The sequence below is a fragment of the Lygodium microphyllum genome, chromosome 2 (assembly GCF_053477565.2).
Source record: "Lygodium microphyllum isolate KBCC chromosome 2, Lygodium_microphyllum_v1.1.10, whole genome shotgun sequence".
Classification (NCBI taxonomy): domain Eukaryota; kingdom Viridiplantae; phylum Streptophyta; class Polypodiopsida; order Schizaeales; family Lygodiaceae; genus Lygodium; species Lygodium microphyllum.
The window spans coordinates 114,181,730-114,200,814 of NC_141136.1; the positions used below are offsets into that span (position 1 = coordinate 114,181,730).

The 19,085-nt window shown below is 42.9% G+C and overlaps 1 protein-coding gene across 1 annotated transcript in view; it reads right to left on the bottom strand.

Annotated features, from left to right (window-relative positions):
• Nucleotides 1-19,085, bottom strand: part of SAC9 (sacI homology domain-containing protein / WW domain-containing protein) — a 116,681-nt gene that overhangs the window by 87,099 nt on the left and 10,497 nt on the right. Inside the window, exon 2 of the mRNA XM_087697552.1 lies at nucleotides 14,801-15,399. Coding sequence (XP_087553678.1) covers nucleotides 14,801-15,399 — 599 coding nt within the window. The remainder of the gene's footprint in view (nucleotides 1-14,800; nucleotides 15,400-19,085) is intronic.

The following is a 19,085-nucleotide window of genomic DNA, read 5'->3' on the forward strand; positions in this document are numbered from 1 at the left end:
AGAGGCTACAGTCGCAGGAAGAAGTCCCATACAAATAGCCAACGAACACGTCGTGAAGAAGACCAGCACGACTGCTCACGATTGGGCGGCAAGTCCAATAGGGACTAGGCGACAGCTGGCTGACGACGACTAGAAAACTGCAGCAGGCGCTGACGAGCGCGACTGCAAACTGATGACGAGCGCGACAATTGCATGACGGGCGACGGGTGCATCTGCATAACGGGCGACGGGGGCATCCAGCTGATGCGGCGTGAGAAACAGGCGAATAGGCGCCGTGTCCAGCGAGCGCCAAAGCCCACGACTGACGGCATTGACCAGTCTTTTTTTTTTCAAAAAAAAATCAACCTTTTTTTTTCTTTGATATTTGCTTCACCCACCACTAATGGGGTTTCGCACGCGTAAGCACAAGACTTCAGATCTGTGCAAAATCGGCTCAGAAATTTGGGGCTTTTCTCGAATCTGGGGATCCCAACACAGAATTGGACAATCTGACTCAGAAATTGCAAAGTCAGTGTACATTTGCCCGGGACTTTTGGGGCTTTTCACATTTTAGTGAAATTCTTTCAATTTCACTGAAATTAGTGCACGCAGGACTTGGAAAATTAGGGGATTTGTCCAATTTTCATGCGAGCAAGATGCAACAATGATATTTGTCTCAGAAATTGCAGGAATTTGTCGCATTTTGTCCCCGACATTTGGGGCTTTTCATGTGCATGCAAAAATTGGGCTGAAATTGACCCAATTTCTCGACATTGAGGCACATTGGACCCCGTGCAATTTGGGGCTTTTGCTATTTGGGCAAAATTTGTGCAGCATTTGGTCATTTTATGTATATGCAGGTTGAATTCCGCGTAATTTGGACATCAACACTTGGTGAAATTTGGGGGTTTTGCTGAAATTGCTTTATTTTGGCAAAATTGGACAGTCCTATGCATGACAGAGGAAATGCATATGTGTGTTTGACGCTTTTGAACACAAAATTTTGGGGCTTTTGACAGTTCGTGTCAAATTTTATGCGTGTGGGTACACGTACAACAAAAATTGCAGCTGAAATTTTGGGATTTCTCATGTAATGTGATGCACATGCCCTTTGGAAGAGCTGTAATCAGTTGGATAATGCTGTAGCACTTGGTTTGGTGCTTCTGAAAACTGAATTACAGATCTGAAATCTGTACTTCTGCATGGTCATTTATTGTTGACTGGTACTTGTTTGTACCTTGGTCACTTGGGTGACAATTTGGGCCTGCATTTACTGATTTTTCAGTCACATTTGACCTGAAAACCATGGCTGGCAGCAATGACAGCAGTAATTTGATGCATATAAATAAGCTTGAAGGCGCACATAATTTTGCAGTATGGCAAAAACAATGCTACAATATCCTGTTACAAAAGAAGCAAGCAAAGCCGATCAAAACTAAAGGGGCAAAGCTTGTGGGCATGGATCAGGACGATTGGGATGAGTTGAATGAGCTTGCACGCTCAACCATAGAGCTATCGATTTCTAATGCCTTGCTCTTCAACATTGAAGGTTTAGATTCTGCATATGCTATATGGACTAGACTGGAAGAACTATATGCACAGAAGAGCGTTGCAAGTAAAGTGTATTGGCTGAAAAAGCTTATGGATTTGTATATGAAAGAAGGTACAGCAATGTCTACTCACTTGAGTGAGTTTAACTCCATTTTCAGCCAGCTGGTTGCCTTGAAGTTCATGATTGATGAGGAATTTAAGGCTACTTTCTTGCTTTGCACTCTACCAGAGAGTTGGGATACATTCAGAATTGCTATGAGCAATTCTAATGTGATCCTTTTGTATGTTGATGTAGAGAGTGCTCTACTTATGGAAGAGATGAATCGGCAGAACAATGCATCCAGTAAGTCTTCCAGTGCTTTGCATACTAGGGGCAGATCACAGCAAAAGGGTAAATATGATGGCAAGGGACGCAGTAAATCACCTGGAAAGCTACGAATGGAAAAAAGAGAAAGGAAAAGGCAAGAAGACAGATGACTGCAAGGAAGAGAAGAAGGACAATCAGCCTAAGAAAAGCAGTGTAAAAATTGAAGAGGTGAATGTTGTCACTCATGAGAGTGACAATGGGAGTGATGTACTCTTTGTCTCTTCACATTTTGGTGCACATGCTCTACTAGCAGATACAGATGATGACATGCATACCTGGATTCTTAATTCAGGTGCTTCCTTTCATGTCGCCCCTCATCATGAGTGGTTTTCCACATATACAGGGGGTCACAGTTTCAGCATGGCTCTGTCTTTACACTTCAACATGTACGGCATGTACCTCAGCTCAAGAAGAGCTTGGTTAGCACAGGGCAGCTAGATGATGATGGTTTTCATACCACCTTTGGTGATGGAAAATGGAAGATCTGTAAGGAATCCAAGGTTATTGCCAGAGGTTGCAAGAGTGATACATTGTATCCACTTCATGTATCTAGTGTGCGTGACCATGTTGTTGCCGTGACCGAGCAGCCAAGTGTTTCTTTGTGGCATGGCCGGTTGGGACACATGAGTCAAAAAGGAATGAAAGTGCTTTCTCGTTTGGGTTACTTGCCTTGTCTTTGTTATGCTGATTTTGAGCATTGTGATCATTGTATTTATGGCAAACATGCACAAACTTCTCACAAAAAGTCTCTTTCTTTGAAATCTTCTCCTCTAGAGTTAGTACATTCAGATGTATGTCAAATGCCAGGATTATCTTTAGGGGGAAATAAATATTTTGTCACCTTTGTCAATGATGCTACACGGAAAGTATGGGTTTACCCTATTCGTAGCAAGGATGAAGTGCTTGACAAGTTTAAAAAATTCTTGGCATTGGCTGAAAATCAAACAGATCGGACACTTAACTGTCTTCGCTCTAACAATGTAGGAAATCTGTGTCCAAAGCCTTTCAGGCATTTTGTGACAGCAAAGGGATAAAGAGGGAGCTCACTGCCCCTCATAATCCACCCCAAAATGGAGTTGCAAGGCGTATGAATCGGACCATACAGGATAAGGTCCGTACGATGCTGTCTCATGCTGCATTACCCCATGGTTTTTGGGCAAAGGCTGTTATGGCAGCCGTTCACTTGATTAATCGGTCACCAAACAGATCTTTGGGGGGGGAGAGTTCCCCAAGAAGCATGGTTGGGAGAGCCACCTTCATATGCTCATCTGAAAGTGTTTGGCTGCGAGGCTTTTGTGCACATTCGTAAAGAAAAACACAGCAAACTTGAGCCAAAGTCCTGTAAATGCATTTTCCTAGGATATGGTGACGAGGGTGAAATGGGGTATAAATTGTGGGATCTCAAGAAAAGGAAAATAGTACATAGCAATGACGTTATCTTCCGGGAAGATCGCATGCACAAACAATCCGAAAAGACTGAGGGGGTCCGTAGGGTTGTATTCCGGGAAGAAATACCTTTTGGACAGCAAAATGTGCCCGCTGTACAGCAGCAAATACCTGCTGTAAATGAACCTATAAATGCAGGAAATAATGCTGGAAATGATCAGCCAGCTATTACCCATGAAAATGAGCCATTACATATGCAAGAACAGCCAGGACAGCAAGCTGTTAATGTTGATTTGCAAGCTGAAATGCCAGGACAGCATGCTGAAAATGGAAATTTGTAGGAACAGCCAGCAAACAATGACCATTGGGTTAGGAGATCGTCTAGGGCTACTAGACAACCTGACAGATTTGTTCCTGGTGCAATTAATATGGCTGATTATGTCATGTTGACAGACTATGGTGAACTGTCTTGCTTCAAGGAAGAAATGGACAGACAGGACAGCAAGAAATGGTATAAAGCCATGCTGTTAGAGATGGAATCTCTTGAAAAAAATGGCACTTGGGACTTAGCGCAGTTGCCTAAAGGGCAGAAAACCCTTCCATGCAAATGGGTTTACAAAATGAAGGTCACTTCTCGTGCCTCACCAAAGTACAAAGCAAGATTGGTTGCAAAATGGTACAAGCAGAAGCATGGAATTGACTTTGATGAGATTTTCTCTCCTGTAGTCAAGATGACTACATTGAGAACCATTTTGGGCTTGGTTACAGTTGAGGATATGGAGCTCATACAGATGGATGTAAAGACTGTGTTTTTACACGATGATCTGCATGAAGACATATATATGCAACAGCCTGAAGGGTTTGTTGAACAAGGGAAAGAAATAATGGTATGTAAACTCAAAAGGAGTTTAAATGGGCTGAAACAAGCACCAAGAGAATGGTATCATAAGTTTGTTACATTCATGCAGTCCCAAGGCTTTCATAAAAGTCAAGTGGATCACTGCTTGTATACCAAGAAGGCAACAAATGGCAGCCTGATTATCTTGGTTTTGTATGTTGATGACATGCTGGTTGCTGGCAGGGATACTCATGCCTTGGATTCATTGAAGCAAAGTCTTCATGGCAGCTTTGACATGAAGGATCTGGGTGATGCAAATCACATTCTTAGCATGCGAATACTCAGAGATAGGTCAAAAGGATTACTCTATCTATCTCAGCAAAAGTATATCTCCAAGGTTTTGCAACGTTTCAATATGGAGGGGGGGAAACAATTGGGGTTCCATTGTCTCCATATGTGAAACTCGGTGCAGAGGACAACTCTACATCTGATGATGAGGAGGCTGAAATGGCCAAGATACCATATGCTTCAGCTGTTGGCAATTCGATGTATGCTATGGTTGCTACACGTTCTGGCATTGCCTTTGCAGTGGGAGTGGTTAGCAAATACATGGCAAACCCTTGTAAAAAGCATTGGGATGCAATGAAAGATATTATGAGATACCTCAAAGGCACAAAGGAGTTGTGCATCTGCTTTGGGAAGAAAAAGGCATCAGTCGTTGGCTTTACAGATGCAGACTATGCTAGTCAAGCGGATTGCAGAAAGTCCACTTCTGGGTATGTGTTTACCTTCACAAGAGGAGCAGTCTCTTGGATCTCCAGGCTACAAAAGTGTGTTGCATTGTCCACTACAGAGGCAGAGTATGTGGCTGCCACTGAGACATGCAAGGAGGCTTTATGGATTTCACGTCTGGAGGGAGAGCTTGGCATTACAGAGTTACATATTCTCTATTGTGATAGTCAGAGTGCTATCATACTAGCACGAAATCCCGTCTTTTATGCAAAGACGAAGCACATACAGGTGAAGTATCACTTCGTTAGAGATGTACTTGACAGCAAGAGCATTGAGCTTGCCAAAGTGCATACAGATGATAATCATGCAAACCTTCTCACAAAGGGTCTTCCAGCAGAGCAGTTTGCTCATTGCCGACAGATAATGAGAGTTGGATAGATATATTTATTTCAGCTTTGTACATACTTAGACTTAGCTGATTTTTTTCTCATCTTAAGGCACATTGCCTTTAGGTGGAAGGTTGTTGGGAATAAAGGGCCATCGTGCCTTTTATATATGCACGGGTGTGAGCACACCCTTAGTATATTGTACTTTTATACATATATCTATCTAAAACTTAAAGTGGTACTCTGGTTATTGTACCGAAAAACGTGTTCACTCTCTACTCTGCTCACTCGCACTCTCTCTATCTCTCTCATTGCGCGTAAGGTCTGTCTACCTCAATCTCCGTGCCTAACCTTGCCCTACACACTGTACCCCATTTTCTCAACAGACCTCACATAGAGTTGAGGCACCTCTTAGATTGATTCATGTTGATCTTTGTGGGCCGACATCCACTGCTGCCTTGAGTGGCGCACTATACTTCTTTTTGATAGTGGATGATCATTCTAGATACATGTGGGTGTACTTCCTCAAGCATAAGTCCGATGCTTTCACATACTTTTCTAATTGGGTGTTGCTGGTTCATAACCAAACTCGTCGTGTTGGTTACATGAGGAGTGATAGTGGTGGTGAGTTTATCTCCCACGAGTTCTCCGAGTTTCTACAGCAACATGGCATTTCTCGCCAGCTCACCTCTACCAACTCCCCTTCTCAGAATGGAGTCATAGAGGGTAGGAACCAGACAATCATGGAAATGCCGCACTCTATTGTTGGGTATTTCACTCACGCCTCACTTATGCCTATGCTCACATCGGCGTGTCAGTGATCAGTAGGACACTGGGGCACTTTTTACTCTCAGTAGGAGAGGTTTTTTCCCCTAGACTTATGGTATTATTTCGTATGTGCTTATGACACACACTTACGGGCACTTACCGTATTCGGGTGTGAACACCCCCCTACAACCCTAAGGTTTAAGGGTTGTACCTTGTACTTTCAGTTTACACTCTTTCAGTCTATTGCATTGGGTGTCGTGCTTCACTCTCTACTGTCTACTGTTTTCTATGCTGAGCTTCGATCCTACCTCTACTCTCACATTTGGTATCGGAGCCAGGTTAGCTCTGTTTAGCTCAACTCCGTTCAGCATTCGAGACTCTCTACTTAGGTCCAGCCTCAACCTTCAAGACTACCCTGCTCTTCTGCCTGCATCCTCAGTACCCTGCTCGTCACGCGTGCCCTGCCAGTCTTCAGTTACCTGCGTCTATGGTCAGTCCAAACTGTCCCGCCAAACAGCCCGTCAGTCGTCAGGGCGTGCCGCCAGACAGCACGTCAACCAATCAGTCGTCTGAACTGCCGCCAGACAGCCGCCCATCGACTGTGCTTCTGTGCTGTTTGTCACGCCACGCCAGCTCGCCACGCCAGCTCACCTCCTGTCCGCCGTATGCTGCTGCGCCACGTCAACGACAGCACACCTCTTTTCAGCGCCGTGTCTGACGCCTCCTGTCCGCCGTGTGCTGCTGCGCCACGTCAACGACACGCAGGTTTTTTTTTTTAATTTCTTAATCCTTTCATTCCAGTAAATTTCTGGAAGAGGGGATTTCCACGCAGCAGCAGGCACAGCATTCAATAACGTGTTTGGGACACATTGAACGCAAATTTTTGGCCAAATTTATCAGACATTTTGGGGCTTTTATGTTTTTTGAGGACATTGGCATATGAACTGCAGCTATAGTCACAAAAAGACTATTTTGAACACATTTGAGGCAAGAAATTTTGGGGATTTTGCTGGTACAATGTTGCTGAACACTGATTGTACGTTGGACTGCGTGCATAACAGACAGTTTTGACAGAGTGCACCTCTGTACACTAATTGCAGAAAGTTATTTCCTACAATTTCTGGAAATTTTCAGATTTCCAGTGAAGTTCTGCTTCGACATTGCTCTTTTGCATTTTCAGTAATTGAAAAATCATGGCAAATCAGGGAGGAGATGTTTTTACCTATTGTATCCAAGGAGGACAGATTGGATGGAAATAACTATTCACTTTGGTCCTTCATGACGAAGAATGTACTTGTGGCCAAAAATCTTTGGGATTATGTTAGTGGAGAAGAAGCTTGACCTGGAGTTGTGGCTCAACCTACTCCTCCTCTAGGAGGACGTGCACCACGGGCACCTCAGCCTGCTCCACTTCAGCCACTTCCCCAAAGAAGAACAACTCAAAAAGCATGGGATACACGGGATGCACAGGCTTTGTCGCTGATTGCATTGGCACTTCAGCGGTCAATCATCCCCCACATTCGTTTAGCAGCTTCTTCACGAGAAGCTTGGCTAACTTTGGAGCAGATGTTTGTAGGCAAGAATGAGACTCACATCTCTTTCTTAAAGAAAGAGCTAGAGACATTGAAAATGGATGAAGGTGATTCTATTCAGGATCACTTCAACAAAATTCAGGACTTACGAGAGCAACTCATGAATGTTGATGAGTACTATTCGGATGCACAGATGATATCCACCACTTTGAACTCATTACCTCCTTCTTACTTGGCTTTTCATACGGCCTTAAACCTCATAACGAGGATTGCCGCGCAGCCAATCACTTTTCTTCAGTTAGTCAATTTGCTTCTAGAGGAGGAGCAAACACGGAGGAATAGTGGTGTGGATGCTATAGCCTCTGAGCAGGCTTTTATGGCTAGACAGAAGGGCAAAGGCAGCCAAGTGAAGAATGCTCCGCAGAGTTCTGGAACTTCTGGCACATCCCAGGCAAACAAAAAACAAGGAGGCACGCAAGCCAAAAAGGATAAATGCCATTACTGCAAGAAGCCAGGCCACTACATTACTGAGTGCAGAAAGCGCATTGCCAAAGAGAAGAAAAAGGAATCAGAAATGTCTGTTTCTGATGCTCCTTCCACTGCTACTGAGTCCGAGTCCTTTGTTGCAGACAGGGACTATTGTTTTTACACATGCAGTTATGACACTTCTTGGGCAGATCGAGCATTCAGCTCTACTGAGGATATAGGCACTTGGTTTTTTGACAGTGGTGCTTCTAGGCATATTACATCTCACGGAGATTTATTTGCATCTGTTCATGCAGCTCCAATTGGCAAGTCTGTACAGTGTGCCAACAATGCATCATACCCTGTTAGAGGTATTGGGGAGATTGTGCTCACAGCCATTGATAGCTCTATTCTCCGCCTACAGGATGCTTTATTTGTGCCAAGCATAAAGAAGAATTTGCTTTCTATCTCTTCTTTGGCACGTTGTGGATTGCAGGTCACATTTGATGATGACCGATGCATGATGAGAGACAAAGAACACATGACTTTGGTCTTGACAAGCACTTTATGTCATGGATTATATGAGTTGGATGCTCTTTCAGTTGATCAATCAGCGTACTTGGCATCCACTCTTACTCTTGCTATGCTACAGGCAGAGTTATGGCATGCCAGGATGGGGCATGTGAACTTTGGCAGCTTGATGCTCTTACAGCGTACAGATGCTAGATGGATTACCTCTACTAGAGAGACCTCCTGAACACTCGTGCGAAGGATGTATTTTGGGGAAAATGCATCATTTCTCGTTTCCCCGTGATGTTGCTTTTAGAGCAATAGCCAGGTTGCAGTTAGTGCATTCAGATGTATGTAGACCTATGCAGACAAAGTCATTGGGAGGATGTTACTATTTTGTGACTTTTATTGATGACTTTACACGATTTTGCTAGGTCTACTTTATGGTCAAAAAGTCAGAAGTGTATGATGCATTCTTGGCTTTTATTGCACTTGTTGAAAACTAGTCTGGTTGTAAAATTAAGACTCTCCGTTCGGACCGAGGGGGAGAATACATGTCCTCTATACTGAATTCTTTTTTGAAGCATAAGGGCATTGTCCATCAGTACACTACTGCTTATACTCCACATCAGAATGGGTTTGCAGAGAGAAAGAATCGGTCACTCATGGAGATGGCTAGATGTATTCTGAAGGCAAAGAGCTTGCCTCACAGTTTCTGGATGGAAGCCGTCATGTGTGCTTGCCATGTTTTAAACAGATGCCCCAACAAAGCATTGAAGAAAATTACACCTTTTGAGGCTTGGAACAGCCAGAAACCTTTTGTTGGACACTTTCGTACCTTTGGGTGCCTTGCATATGCACATATTCCAAAGGTACTCAGGAAAAAGTTGGATAACAAGGCTATCAAATGCATTTTTATGGGATATAGCAGTGAGAGCAAAGGCTACAGACTCTATGATCCTGTTTCTAAAAAGGTGTTTGTCAGTAGGGATGTACTATTTGATGAAAAATCAGAATTGTCCCTGGCTGGTTTAGATACATATCCGGTTGCCCGTGATGTATTTGAAGGGCTGCTGCCCATTACATTTGGTGATTCAGCTGGAGTTTCAGCAAGTGAACTCAATTTTCAGCTAATTTTCAGCTAGCTACTCCTTTGGAAAATGCAGAAAATCAGCCATTGGCTGATTTGAATATTCAGCAAAGTGCTGAAACTGAAATTCAGCAAGAGCTTATGCATAGTCAGGAGGCAAGACAAATGCCTAGATGGTATTTACAGACTATGAAAGATAGTCATTTGGATGCACCCATGGCTGGTCGTACTAGAAGGCAAGCTTGTATGCATGATATTGCACATACCATGGAGTTTGTTATGGCAGCAAGCACCTTCAATGATGAGGAGCCTGAATGTTTTGAGGATGCACAACAGAGTGTGCATTGGATGGCAGCAATGAAAGCTGAATTGGATTCTATCACTAAGAATCAAACATGGGATTTAGTGTCTTTGCCCTTTGGGAAGAAAGCCATTGGAACAAAATGGGTCTACAAGCTGAAACGGAATGCAGATGGATCCATTGACAAATACAAGGCAAGGCTTGTAGCTAAAGGCTATGCACAGAAAAAAGGTTTTGACTATGAGGAGACATTTGCTCCTATCTCCCGTGTGACGACCATAAGGTCTATGGTTGCTTTGGCTGCTCATTATGGATGGACTGTGCATCAGTTGGATATTAAAACTGCATTTTTACATGGGGAACTTCATGAGGAAGTATATGTACAGCAGCCCATTGGTTTTGTAGTTGAGGGCTTGGAACACTTGGTATGCAAGCTGAAAAAAGCTTTGTATGGTTTGAAACAAGCTCCTAGAGCTTGGTATGCAAAGATAGATGCTTTCTTGCTTAGCCAAGGGTTCATAAACAGCTCATCTGAGTCTACCCTTTACGTATGTAAAGAGGGGGCATCCATGCTGATCATTTGCCTTTATGTTGATGATCTCTTGCTTACAGGGACACATACTGATCAGATTTCAACATTTAAACAAAATTTGCAGCAAACTTTTGACATGTCTGACTTGGGGTCTTTGCATTATTACTTGGGCATTCAGTTCATACATGATGCTAGAGGTATTGGGTTATCACAGTCAAGATACATTGGTAAACTTCTTGAGAAGTTTGGCTTACAGGATTACAAGCCAATTTGTACACCAATGGAACCTGGACTTAAACTGTCATTACATGATGATAGTGATTTGTTTGATATACACACATATGCTCTAGCAATTGGATGTCTTATTTACTTATGCAACACTAGGCCAGACATACAGTTTGCAGTTTCAGCCCTGAGCAGATATATGCATCAGCCACGCATGTCACATTGGCAAGCTGTTAAGCGTGTCTTCCGTTACTTGCAGGGTACTAGATCTCTTGGATTGCTTTATGCCAAGAGGGGACCACTGCAGTTACATGCTTACAGTGATTCTGATTGGGCTAGTGATTATGATTCACGTCACTCCACTAGTGGCAATTGTTTCTTTCTTGGCTCGTCTTGCATATCTTGGCTTAGCAAGAAACAGTCCACTGTTTCCACATCGTCATGTGAAGCTGAATACAAGGCAGCTTTCACTACCACAGTTGAATGTGTATGGATTAGACGCTTGCTTGCACCAAAAAAAGTGTCAAGTCTCTTCCATGTATCATCTGAAGTATCACAGTTATCCACATGGTAGATATAGCTATCGTCTAGCTCCGGTTTGACAGGGGGCGGCTTCTACTCTTGATCGTGATAGTGATGATGCTTATAATTTTTAGACATTACATTCATTTATTCTTTTGTATTGTATTATGGACATTTGTAACTTCATATGCATTGTCAGGATGACCTGATTGTAAAAGGGCATTTGGACAAGTGAACAATTCTCCTGCAAGGGCACTGTCCAAGTGGCACCGTTGCATAGCATATTGCATGAGCATAACATCTTGCATCTCCCTTTGCATTACCTCATGCATTGGCATTCTGTTCATGTAAACATGCATCTATGTGCATTTATCCCTCTTCGGTCTTTTGGAGTGGTCGACTCTAGGATCCACCATATTCGTGGCATAACACATGGCAGTTCTTCTAAAGGCAGTTTCCTTACCCTTGCTTGCTTTCTTTGCCTTGCTAAGCCCACTATCATCTTTTTTGCATCTCCCCATATTCACCACATGATTGGCACACACACACACTTTTATCATCCTTAGGCTCTTATCCTAATCTGTGTGAGGGATTGGCTTGCTAGTTTTGTGCATGACTTGGATTTGAAACTCTCTTTATCTTTTCCTATTTGTCACTTAATCGGCCATTGCCCCTATATTACTTATGTATTTTCAAAACACTTTTCAACCAATCACAAAAAAAAAAAACAAAACAAACAAGTCCATTGTTGTTTCCATCAGCCTTTGTAGGCCTTGATTGGCCCTTGGACAGCCACCGTACACCCTTGGTCCAATGCCCTGGCCTCTCTGGGGTAATCACTTGGGCCCCCTTGGTAAGATTACCCTCGCCTCTGTAGTCTTAGTAGGCCACTGGGCAGCTGACGTGCACCCTTTGTCCAATACCCTAGTTGCTTTGGGATAGGACGCCTTGGGGTAAATTAATATTTAGGTTGGTCTACTTTTCTAGCCATATTTTGGGCCTGAGAGGGGGTGTTGTGCTAAGAAATGCACTTAGCCACTTAAACAACCCAAAACATGCTTATTGTAGCCAAAACCCTAAAATGGAAAGCGGAATGAAAGAGTTAAGTGGAAGAGGATCTAGAACCATAATTTTCTATAAATAGGCAGCCAGCCCTCCACTCTTTTACAATCTCGTTTTTGCAAATTTCAGGTGTTTCAGCTTGCTGTCCACACCCCGTTCGCGGAAGACATCTCAGCCGAAGTTGTCCATTGCTGTCTCCATCAGTCAGCGCCTGATTTCCAGCCCTCTTCACATAGTTTGGAGCTGATTCCAGCCAGGCGACTGTTGTTCCTGTGCAGACCTGCTGCCGTACAGCCTCCCACATCATCACAGTCCTGCTGCCTGCGTTTTTAGTCTTTCTCTCTCCTAACTGCTGTCTGCATCAGATCCAACTCTCACTGCTGCGTTTGCTAGTGTTCGACATTTGGAGGCTGCCTTGCTGCAATTCGGGATCCGTTCATAGTACGAAACACTCTCCAGCTCATTACCCTTGCCCTGATCCTTGAGATACAAGATTTCGAGGTACAGTATTCATTCACTGCATAGTGTGTTTGCTGCATGAGCATTGTATATTCAATAGTCATATCACTTCATTCATTCACTATGTTCATTGTCTCTGAGTTACCCTAACCCTAATTGTGTTCTTTTATCAGTCTGTGCTTTGTCGTACGGTTTCTGTTTATGTTTCTATGTTAGGGCATTTCTTTACACACAGTGCCCACATCAAATACAAATTTCTCAAATCCATACATGACATTATATAAAAACAAGGAAGAGATTACAACACATACAAGAAGACAAAGTATATATGAGAGCCCACTTCGCCCACTACCCCACGTAGAATGTATACAACTCTATCATATTTACTAGATGGGGTTAGTAGGAGATGATTCAATACTTGTTGCTCATTGTGATTGCATCTCTAAAGCATGTTAAATAGAGACTAGGCACACAAACCATTTGACTAGAATTAGTTTCCTTTCAATTTTTGCATGATACCAAAGACATGCACTTGCTTTATATCGATTTGCCTCGTATGTTGGTTTGGCCTTTGGAAAATGTTAGTATATCTTATTTCTTTCTTCTTTCTCCCAAGCTCTCTCAAGCCACCACACTTCCAACATGGTATTAGAGCTCTTAATCCTACCTAAGCAAGATTCAAGTGAGGAGACAAGTGTGTTCTACTTCATCATTGGAGTAAATTTAGCGGGGCTTGGAGCATCGCCAAGAGCTAAGTTGTTCCTTCAAACCTGGGGTTGCTATAGTATGTTTTTCACATTGCAAGATGGGAAACCTCAATGGTGTTGTATCCCCCCAACTTGGCTTCCATCTCCCATTCCCCCTTGACCACCCTAAGAGGCCATGTACATATCTCATTTGTTTGGGAATTACCTCTAGCTTGATTATTGAGCATTTGTACTTCTTTATATTTTCTTTTGAGCAATATAATTAAACACACTTTATTTTGCCAAAAGAAAAAGCATCTTAGCTGGACGCATGTGAAGAGAAAAACCCTCTCAAATGGCATCAATACGTGCCCAATACTCGACCCTAGAAGAGGAAGCTGACAATTTCCAACTCCATGCTGGTATAAGTCAAAGGGCCCATTTGAGAGAGAATATGGGCTCTACAACCAAGACCACCTTCCAAGAGCGGGCATCCCATATTACCAGCTCACAACATCCGTACATCAGCCCATGCACCAAGAGTCCAAGAGTAGTGATCAAACAATAGTGTGCACAATAAGGCCTAACCCTAACCCTAAAGTGCCCCTAGGGCATTCGTACTAGATGACTTTTATGACCACTATGACCAATGTTTACTAGCCTCCATCCGGATGTCCAAGGATGTAACACAAAGTCCCACCTAAGAATAAACATAAGGAGACCTAAGATGTACATGAGGAGACCAAAGAAGCTACATTAAAACAAGTGAATGAGGCCAAACATAAGGAGAACTAAGAAGCCACACCTAAACAAGTGAGTTAGGCTGAATCTACCTGAAGAAATGTAGAGGAACCTACATGAGAACTAGAAAAGGGAAAGAGCAGTAGGATTTGAGAAGGTGGAGCATCAAAATTATGCATAATGTAAACTTTGAGGATGCCATGGCAATATGGTGATCAAGATGATAGATTGCAGGAAGACTAGGACTGCATGCAAGGCTGGAGGACCTGGGCTGCTGACTGGCACAGCTAAGAGGTAAGCAGTACATGAGCTTGTTGCTGAAAATGCAACAGTCTTGGACCAAGACAGGGTTGCCTTTGCTGCAGGACTGCTGGCAGCAACATGTGAAAGTAGGGGAGCTAGAAAATGCAGAAATTGAAGTACATGTGGCACTAAGAGACTATTTGGTACCATATATAGTCTGTTTTCATCATGGTAGAAATCAAGCATCATTCAAATGAAATCTTTAAATTTAGAAACGGTTATCGGCAGACATCAGATAATGCAATTATTCAACTGAGCAAGTTTAAACGAATTACTACAAAAGACTTGAAATATTTCAGAACTACCAAAACAGATGACCAACAACATGAGTTAGATAGACATGAAAAATTTAAGTTTGTAAGAACCTGAAGCAGGACAATGCAGTGGTGATCCAACCCAAGTTCCTTGAATGGCTTAGATAACCATTCATTCCAAACAAACTCTTTGTCTGGATCTGTAACCAAATGACCACTAGGAAATGGTCTTGTAATGTCTCTCGTCTCACTAAAAAAATACATGCTGTCAAGATCCATATCCTGCAAATCTGAAGCATTTTTTAATTCCAATTTGGACAGAGGTTGTGGATCCCTCAACTGGATTTTTATCCACTGGGTCTCCTCAACCAAAAATACCGAACCACCTCCTGGAAATTGTCGTATTGATGCCCTCAACTTTGTTGCAACAAGAAGCAGACTAATGTTTCCAAGGACTGCATATCCCAATATAGCCCTTGCATAAACTGTGCTCTTGATTAGCCAACGTGAATGAGCTGTTATATGTTGAATTGCATCATCTTCTGACAAAAATGTGTCGATTTTATCCCTGCCAACGTAATTGAGGACACCTGTGGTGGGGTCAATTGTAATCACTTGAGTATCATTTCTTGTTGAAAGGGTGGTGACAATAAACCTCTCACTAGACTCCAGCTCTAATATGACTATTGAAGTGTCTTTGCCTTGATAAGCTGCAAAATAGTACAATTAGATATTGTCATTCACTAAGCATTTGACCCTTCTGAAATAGTGCAAATTAAGTTCACACAGTCAAATAACATTGAAGTGTCTCTGGAAAGTCAAAATTTTCAATAATTCCGCATATCGACTTTGCTGAAAGAATCTGTGAACAGTACTATTCAATGAGCTCACCAGTGAAACAATATAACATACAGCGTGCAAAAATGGACCCTGTTACCAAAAGCTCAAGAAAACATAAAACTGTTTTCTTTTGACAAGCAATCTTTTAGGATCTTCCAAGCTTTGAGGAGCAGTCAATGTTATCTTGAGTCTAACTACAAACCAGCTTTGGCATGCTTCTAAACTGAGAGCAACCGGCCTTTGTTTCATATTCTCGCCTTCATCAATCAGAGACAGAGAGAGAGAGAATGAAATGAAATCATATGATATAATATATTATGATGGTAGTGCGCAGAGAAGTGTGGGGTTTTTTCGTCTTTCAGGTTTTGCATAGTATCAAACAGCACAGCTCACTCTCCCTTCTGAAACCAGCCTTCCTTGAACAGGGTGGTGAATGACCTGGTTTAACTTAACTTACAGCACGATAAATTCACAAATCTGAAAATAATACTTCACCCAATTAATCTTGGGCAGCCAACACCTGATTGGCCCCAACAATTGGCACCTCTTGCAGTATTTCTTTAGCTTGTATTGCTTGAACTTGTAGTACAAAGAAGTATTGGCTGATCCCTCTACAAATTCCAACACTATGAGTTATCACAAATGACCAGTAGCATCAAGAATCAACTTGCCCCTTGATTTGACTACAGTTTGGGCACAAATCATCCTTGAACACTTGCATGCAAGCCAAAACAATTGTACATGGACTAATCCTTCAGATCAGCTATGAATTCTTCAATCACAACTGCTACATTGATCACCAGGTCTTCAATTAATGGGCATGGTCTTCAAATTGGCTAAGAAAGCCCTAATTTCTGCTGCAAATTGGAATTCTGACAGCACAGACACTGCTCTTCATCTTCAAACTACAGGGAATGGCTGAAAATGGTTGAGAACGACTAAGGAAGATTGAGAACTTGTCAAAGGAGAGGCAAGATCTACTCCAAAGAGAGAGAATGATCAAATTTCAGCCTAAGAAGTTCCCCAAACTGCTGTCAGTTGATGTTCCAGACCCAGATCCTATTGTCACCTACTGCCCAGACTCTCCAACAGCAGTCACCTACAACCTGGACCCCTCTGCTGCTGTCGCCCAAACAGTCCCAAGTCAGCTTGCATGGCAGATTCTCTCTTTTTCTGACAAGTAGCACAACTTCCTAAGAAATCCCCCAAACTGCTGTCAGATGCAGTTCCAGGCCCAGATCCTATTGTCACCTACTGCCCAGACTCTCCAACAGCAATCGCCTACAACCTGGACCCCTCTGCTGCTGTCAGCTACTGGCAGACTAATCTCTGATTGCTGGAAACCCTCCTGAATGCTGCCACCTGCAGCAAAAGTGCCCTCTCCCAGCCTCAGACAGCCCAAACAGTCCCAACTCAGCTTGCATGGCAGATTCTTTCCTTTTCTGACAAGTAGCACAACTTCCAAATTAAAACTCAGTCTCTAAACTTAATTTTCAACAATTAATAATTGGCTGAAAATTAATTTTCCTCTTGTCCCTGCCCATCCACATTTAATGTGCTAAGCCCTTTGGACTTAGTTGTTTAAACTTTCATTTAAACTTAATTTTCCACCATTAAATGATTGGCTGAAAATTAATTTTCCTCTTGTCCCTGCCCATCCACATTTAATGTGCTAAGCCCTATGGACTTAGTTGTTTAAACTTTCATTTGGCCTTCGTCAAACATTAAATGTTTATTTTTTGCCTAGGCCACATGATACTACAAGTCATTTCAAGGGCCCATTTAATGCTCTAGGCCAAAATTGACACCAACCACCCACAAGTTCTTGTCCAAATAGCTTAACACAACTTTTGCCATTGTCCCCAATTGCAAACTTAGATTTCGAACTTGTCACCGTGCCTTAACTAACTTGAACTTCACATGTGCACCTCACATGTGCACAACTTAATAATGCCAAAGCTAAGCATAGGAAATTCACATCCCCATGACAATCTTGGCATTTCACACATCTGAAGGAGGTTGGCAGTTGTTCACTTAAGAGTCGAGCATTACATCATTTTCCCAAAGGGACAACTAGGTAGAAAGAGGTTGCATCTAATAGGTCAAGTGCAGCCAGCCAATCAACAGCACAAGGCTGCATTTTTAGTGGGATGCTATTCTTGAAACACCAAAAGGTTCCACTCACCCAAATTCTCTCTCTCTCTCTCTCTCTCTCTCTCTCTCTCTCTCTCTCGCTCTCTCTCTCTCCCCCCCCAAGGCCACTTGCTCCTCTCACCACCTCTATCATTGTCCTACGCCACCACAACCTTGCTCTATCCTACACCACTAGTCTATCCTACATTGCCACCTATCTTGCACTGCCATTGGTCTATCCCACACCACCATAGCCCCACTATTGTTCAATCCTATGCCACCCTATCTGTTACATCCTTGGACATCTAGATGGATGCTAGTAGCATTGGTTTATTCTAGGCCCATTGGCCAACACATCCATCCCCTAGGATGGTGTGGATTGGTGGTATGGGACACCAACCCAGTTAGCGATTAATCATCCCCTGGACTGGCATTCTTAAGGCTACGGTTGGTATAGTCAGTTCTCTCAGGCACAATTACGCATTTCCTATAAGTTTTGGGCATTTTCAGCAGTCACCACATGCAGTCACCATTTACCGGGCAGGTTGGACAAGAGTCACGGACAGGTCAGGCAGGCGAAAGTGCCAAGTGGCAGATCACTGATTATTTTATATGCAACAGTCAGCAGCTTTTGTTGTTAGGTCGGCCAGTTTGCTGGCCGCCCTAATTATTTTATTGGCCTATTTCTTGCTATTTATAGCCACTAGGCTGCCTGCCTTCATCACTTGTTATTCTAGGTGGTGGAGAGAGAGATTGGCTCAAGGAGATACTTCAACAGCCCATTTGTATATCTACCTTCTTCATTTCAGCATTCATTGACTGCAGATTTCTGTGTTCTTCTATCTCTTTTCTCTCTCCCTCTTATCTCGTGTTCATTGTCTTTCAATCTTATCCACACACTTCCACATTCGCTACACTTTGACATGGTATCAAAGAAGTGTAGAAGGGCTAATTGATCATGGCCAGACCTGATCGGGAGAATTCTTTGCGACAAAAGTTTGTGTTTTCAGCATTCGAAGGCTGAGGCGAACAGATGAAGTGCTGAGAAGGAGTGAAGTTGCTATTTTTGTAGATTTTGCTATTGGTGAAGGAGAAAAGGCTGTATTTTCAGCCTTTTGGAGCAAATTTTGAGTTTTCATTACCTCTAGCAAGTGAAACTCTTTGAGGACGAGGAGGAAGCCCTAGCTAGCACCAACATCATGCGTGAAGTGAGAGAGAGCTGCCTTTGTTTTTTGCAAGTCATTCCATTTACAATGTCAACCGAACTTAATGTGGAGTTTCAAGCTATTATGGACCGCAAGGTCCCCGTGTTGCCACCTCTTTCTTCAGATCAAAAGCTCGATGGAGAGAATTACTACATTTGGCACATAATGATGCTTGCCATACTAGAGTCCTATGGTTTAATGGAGCCCATGACTGAGAC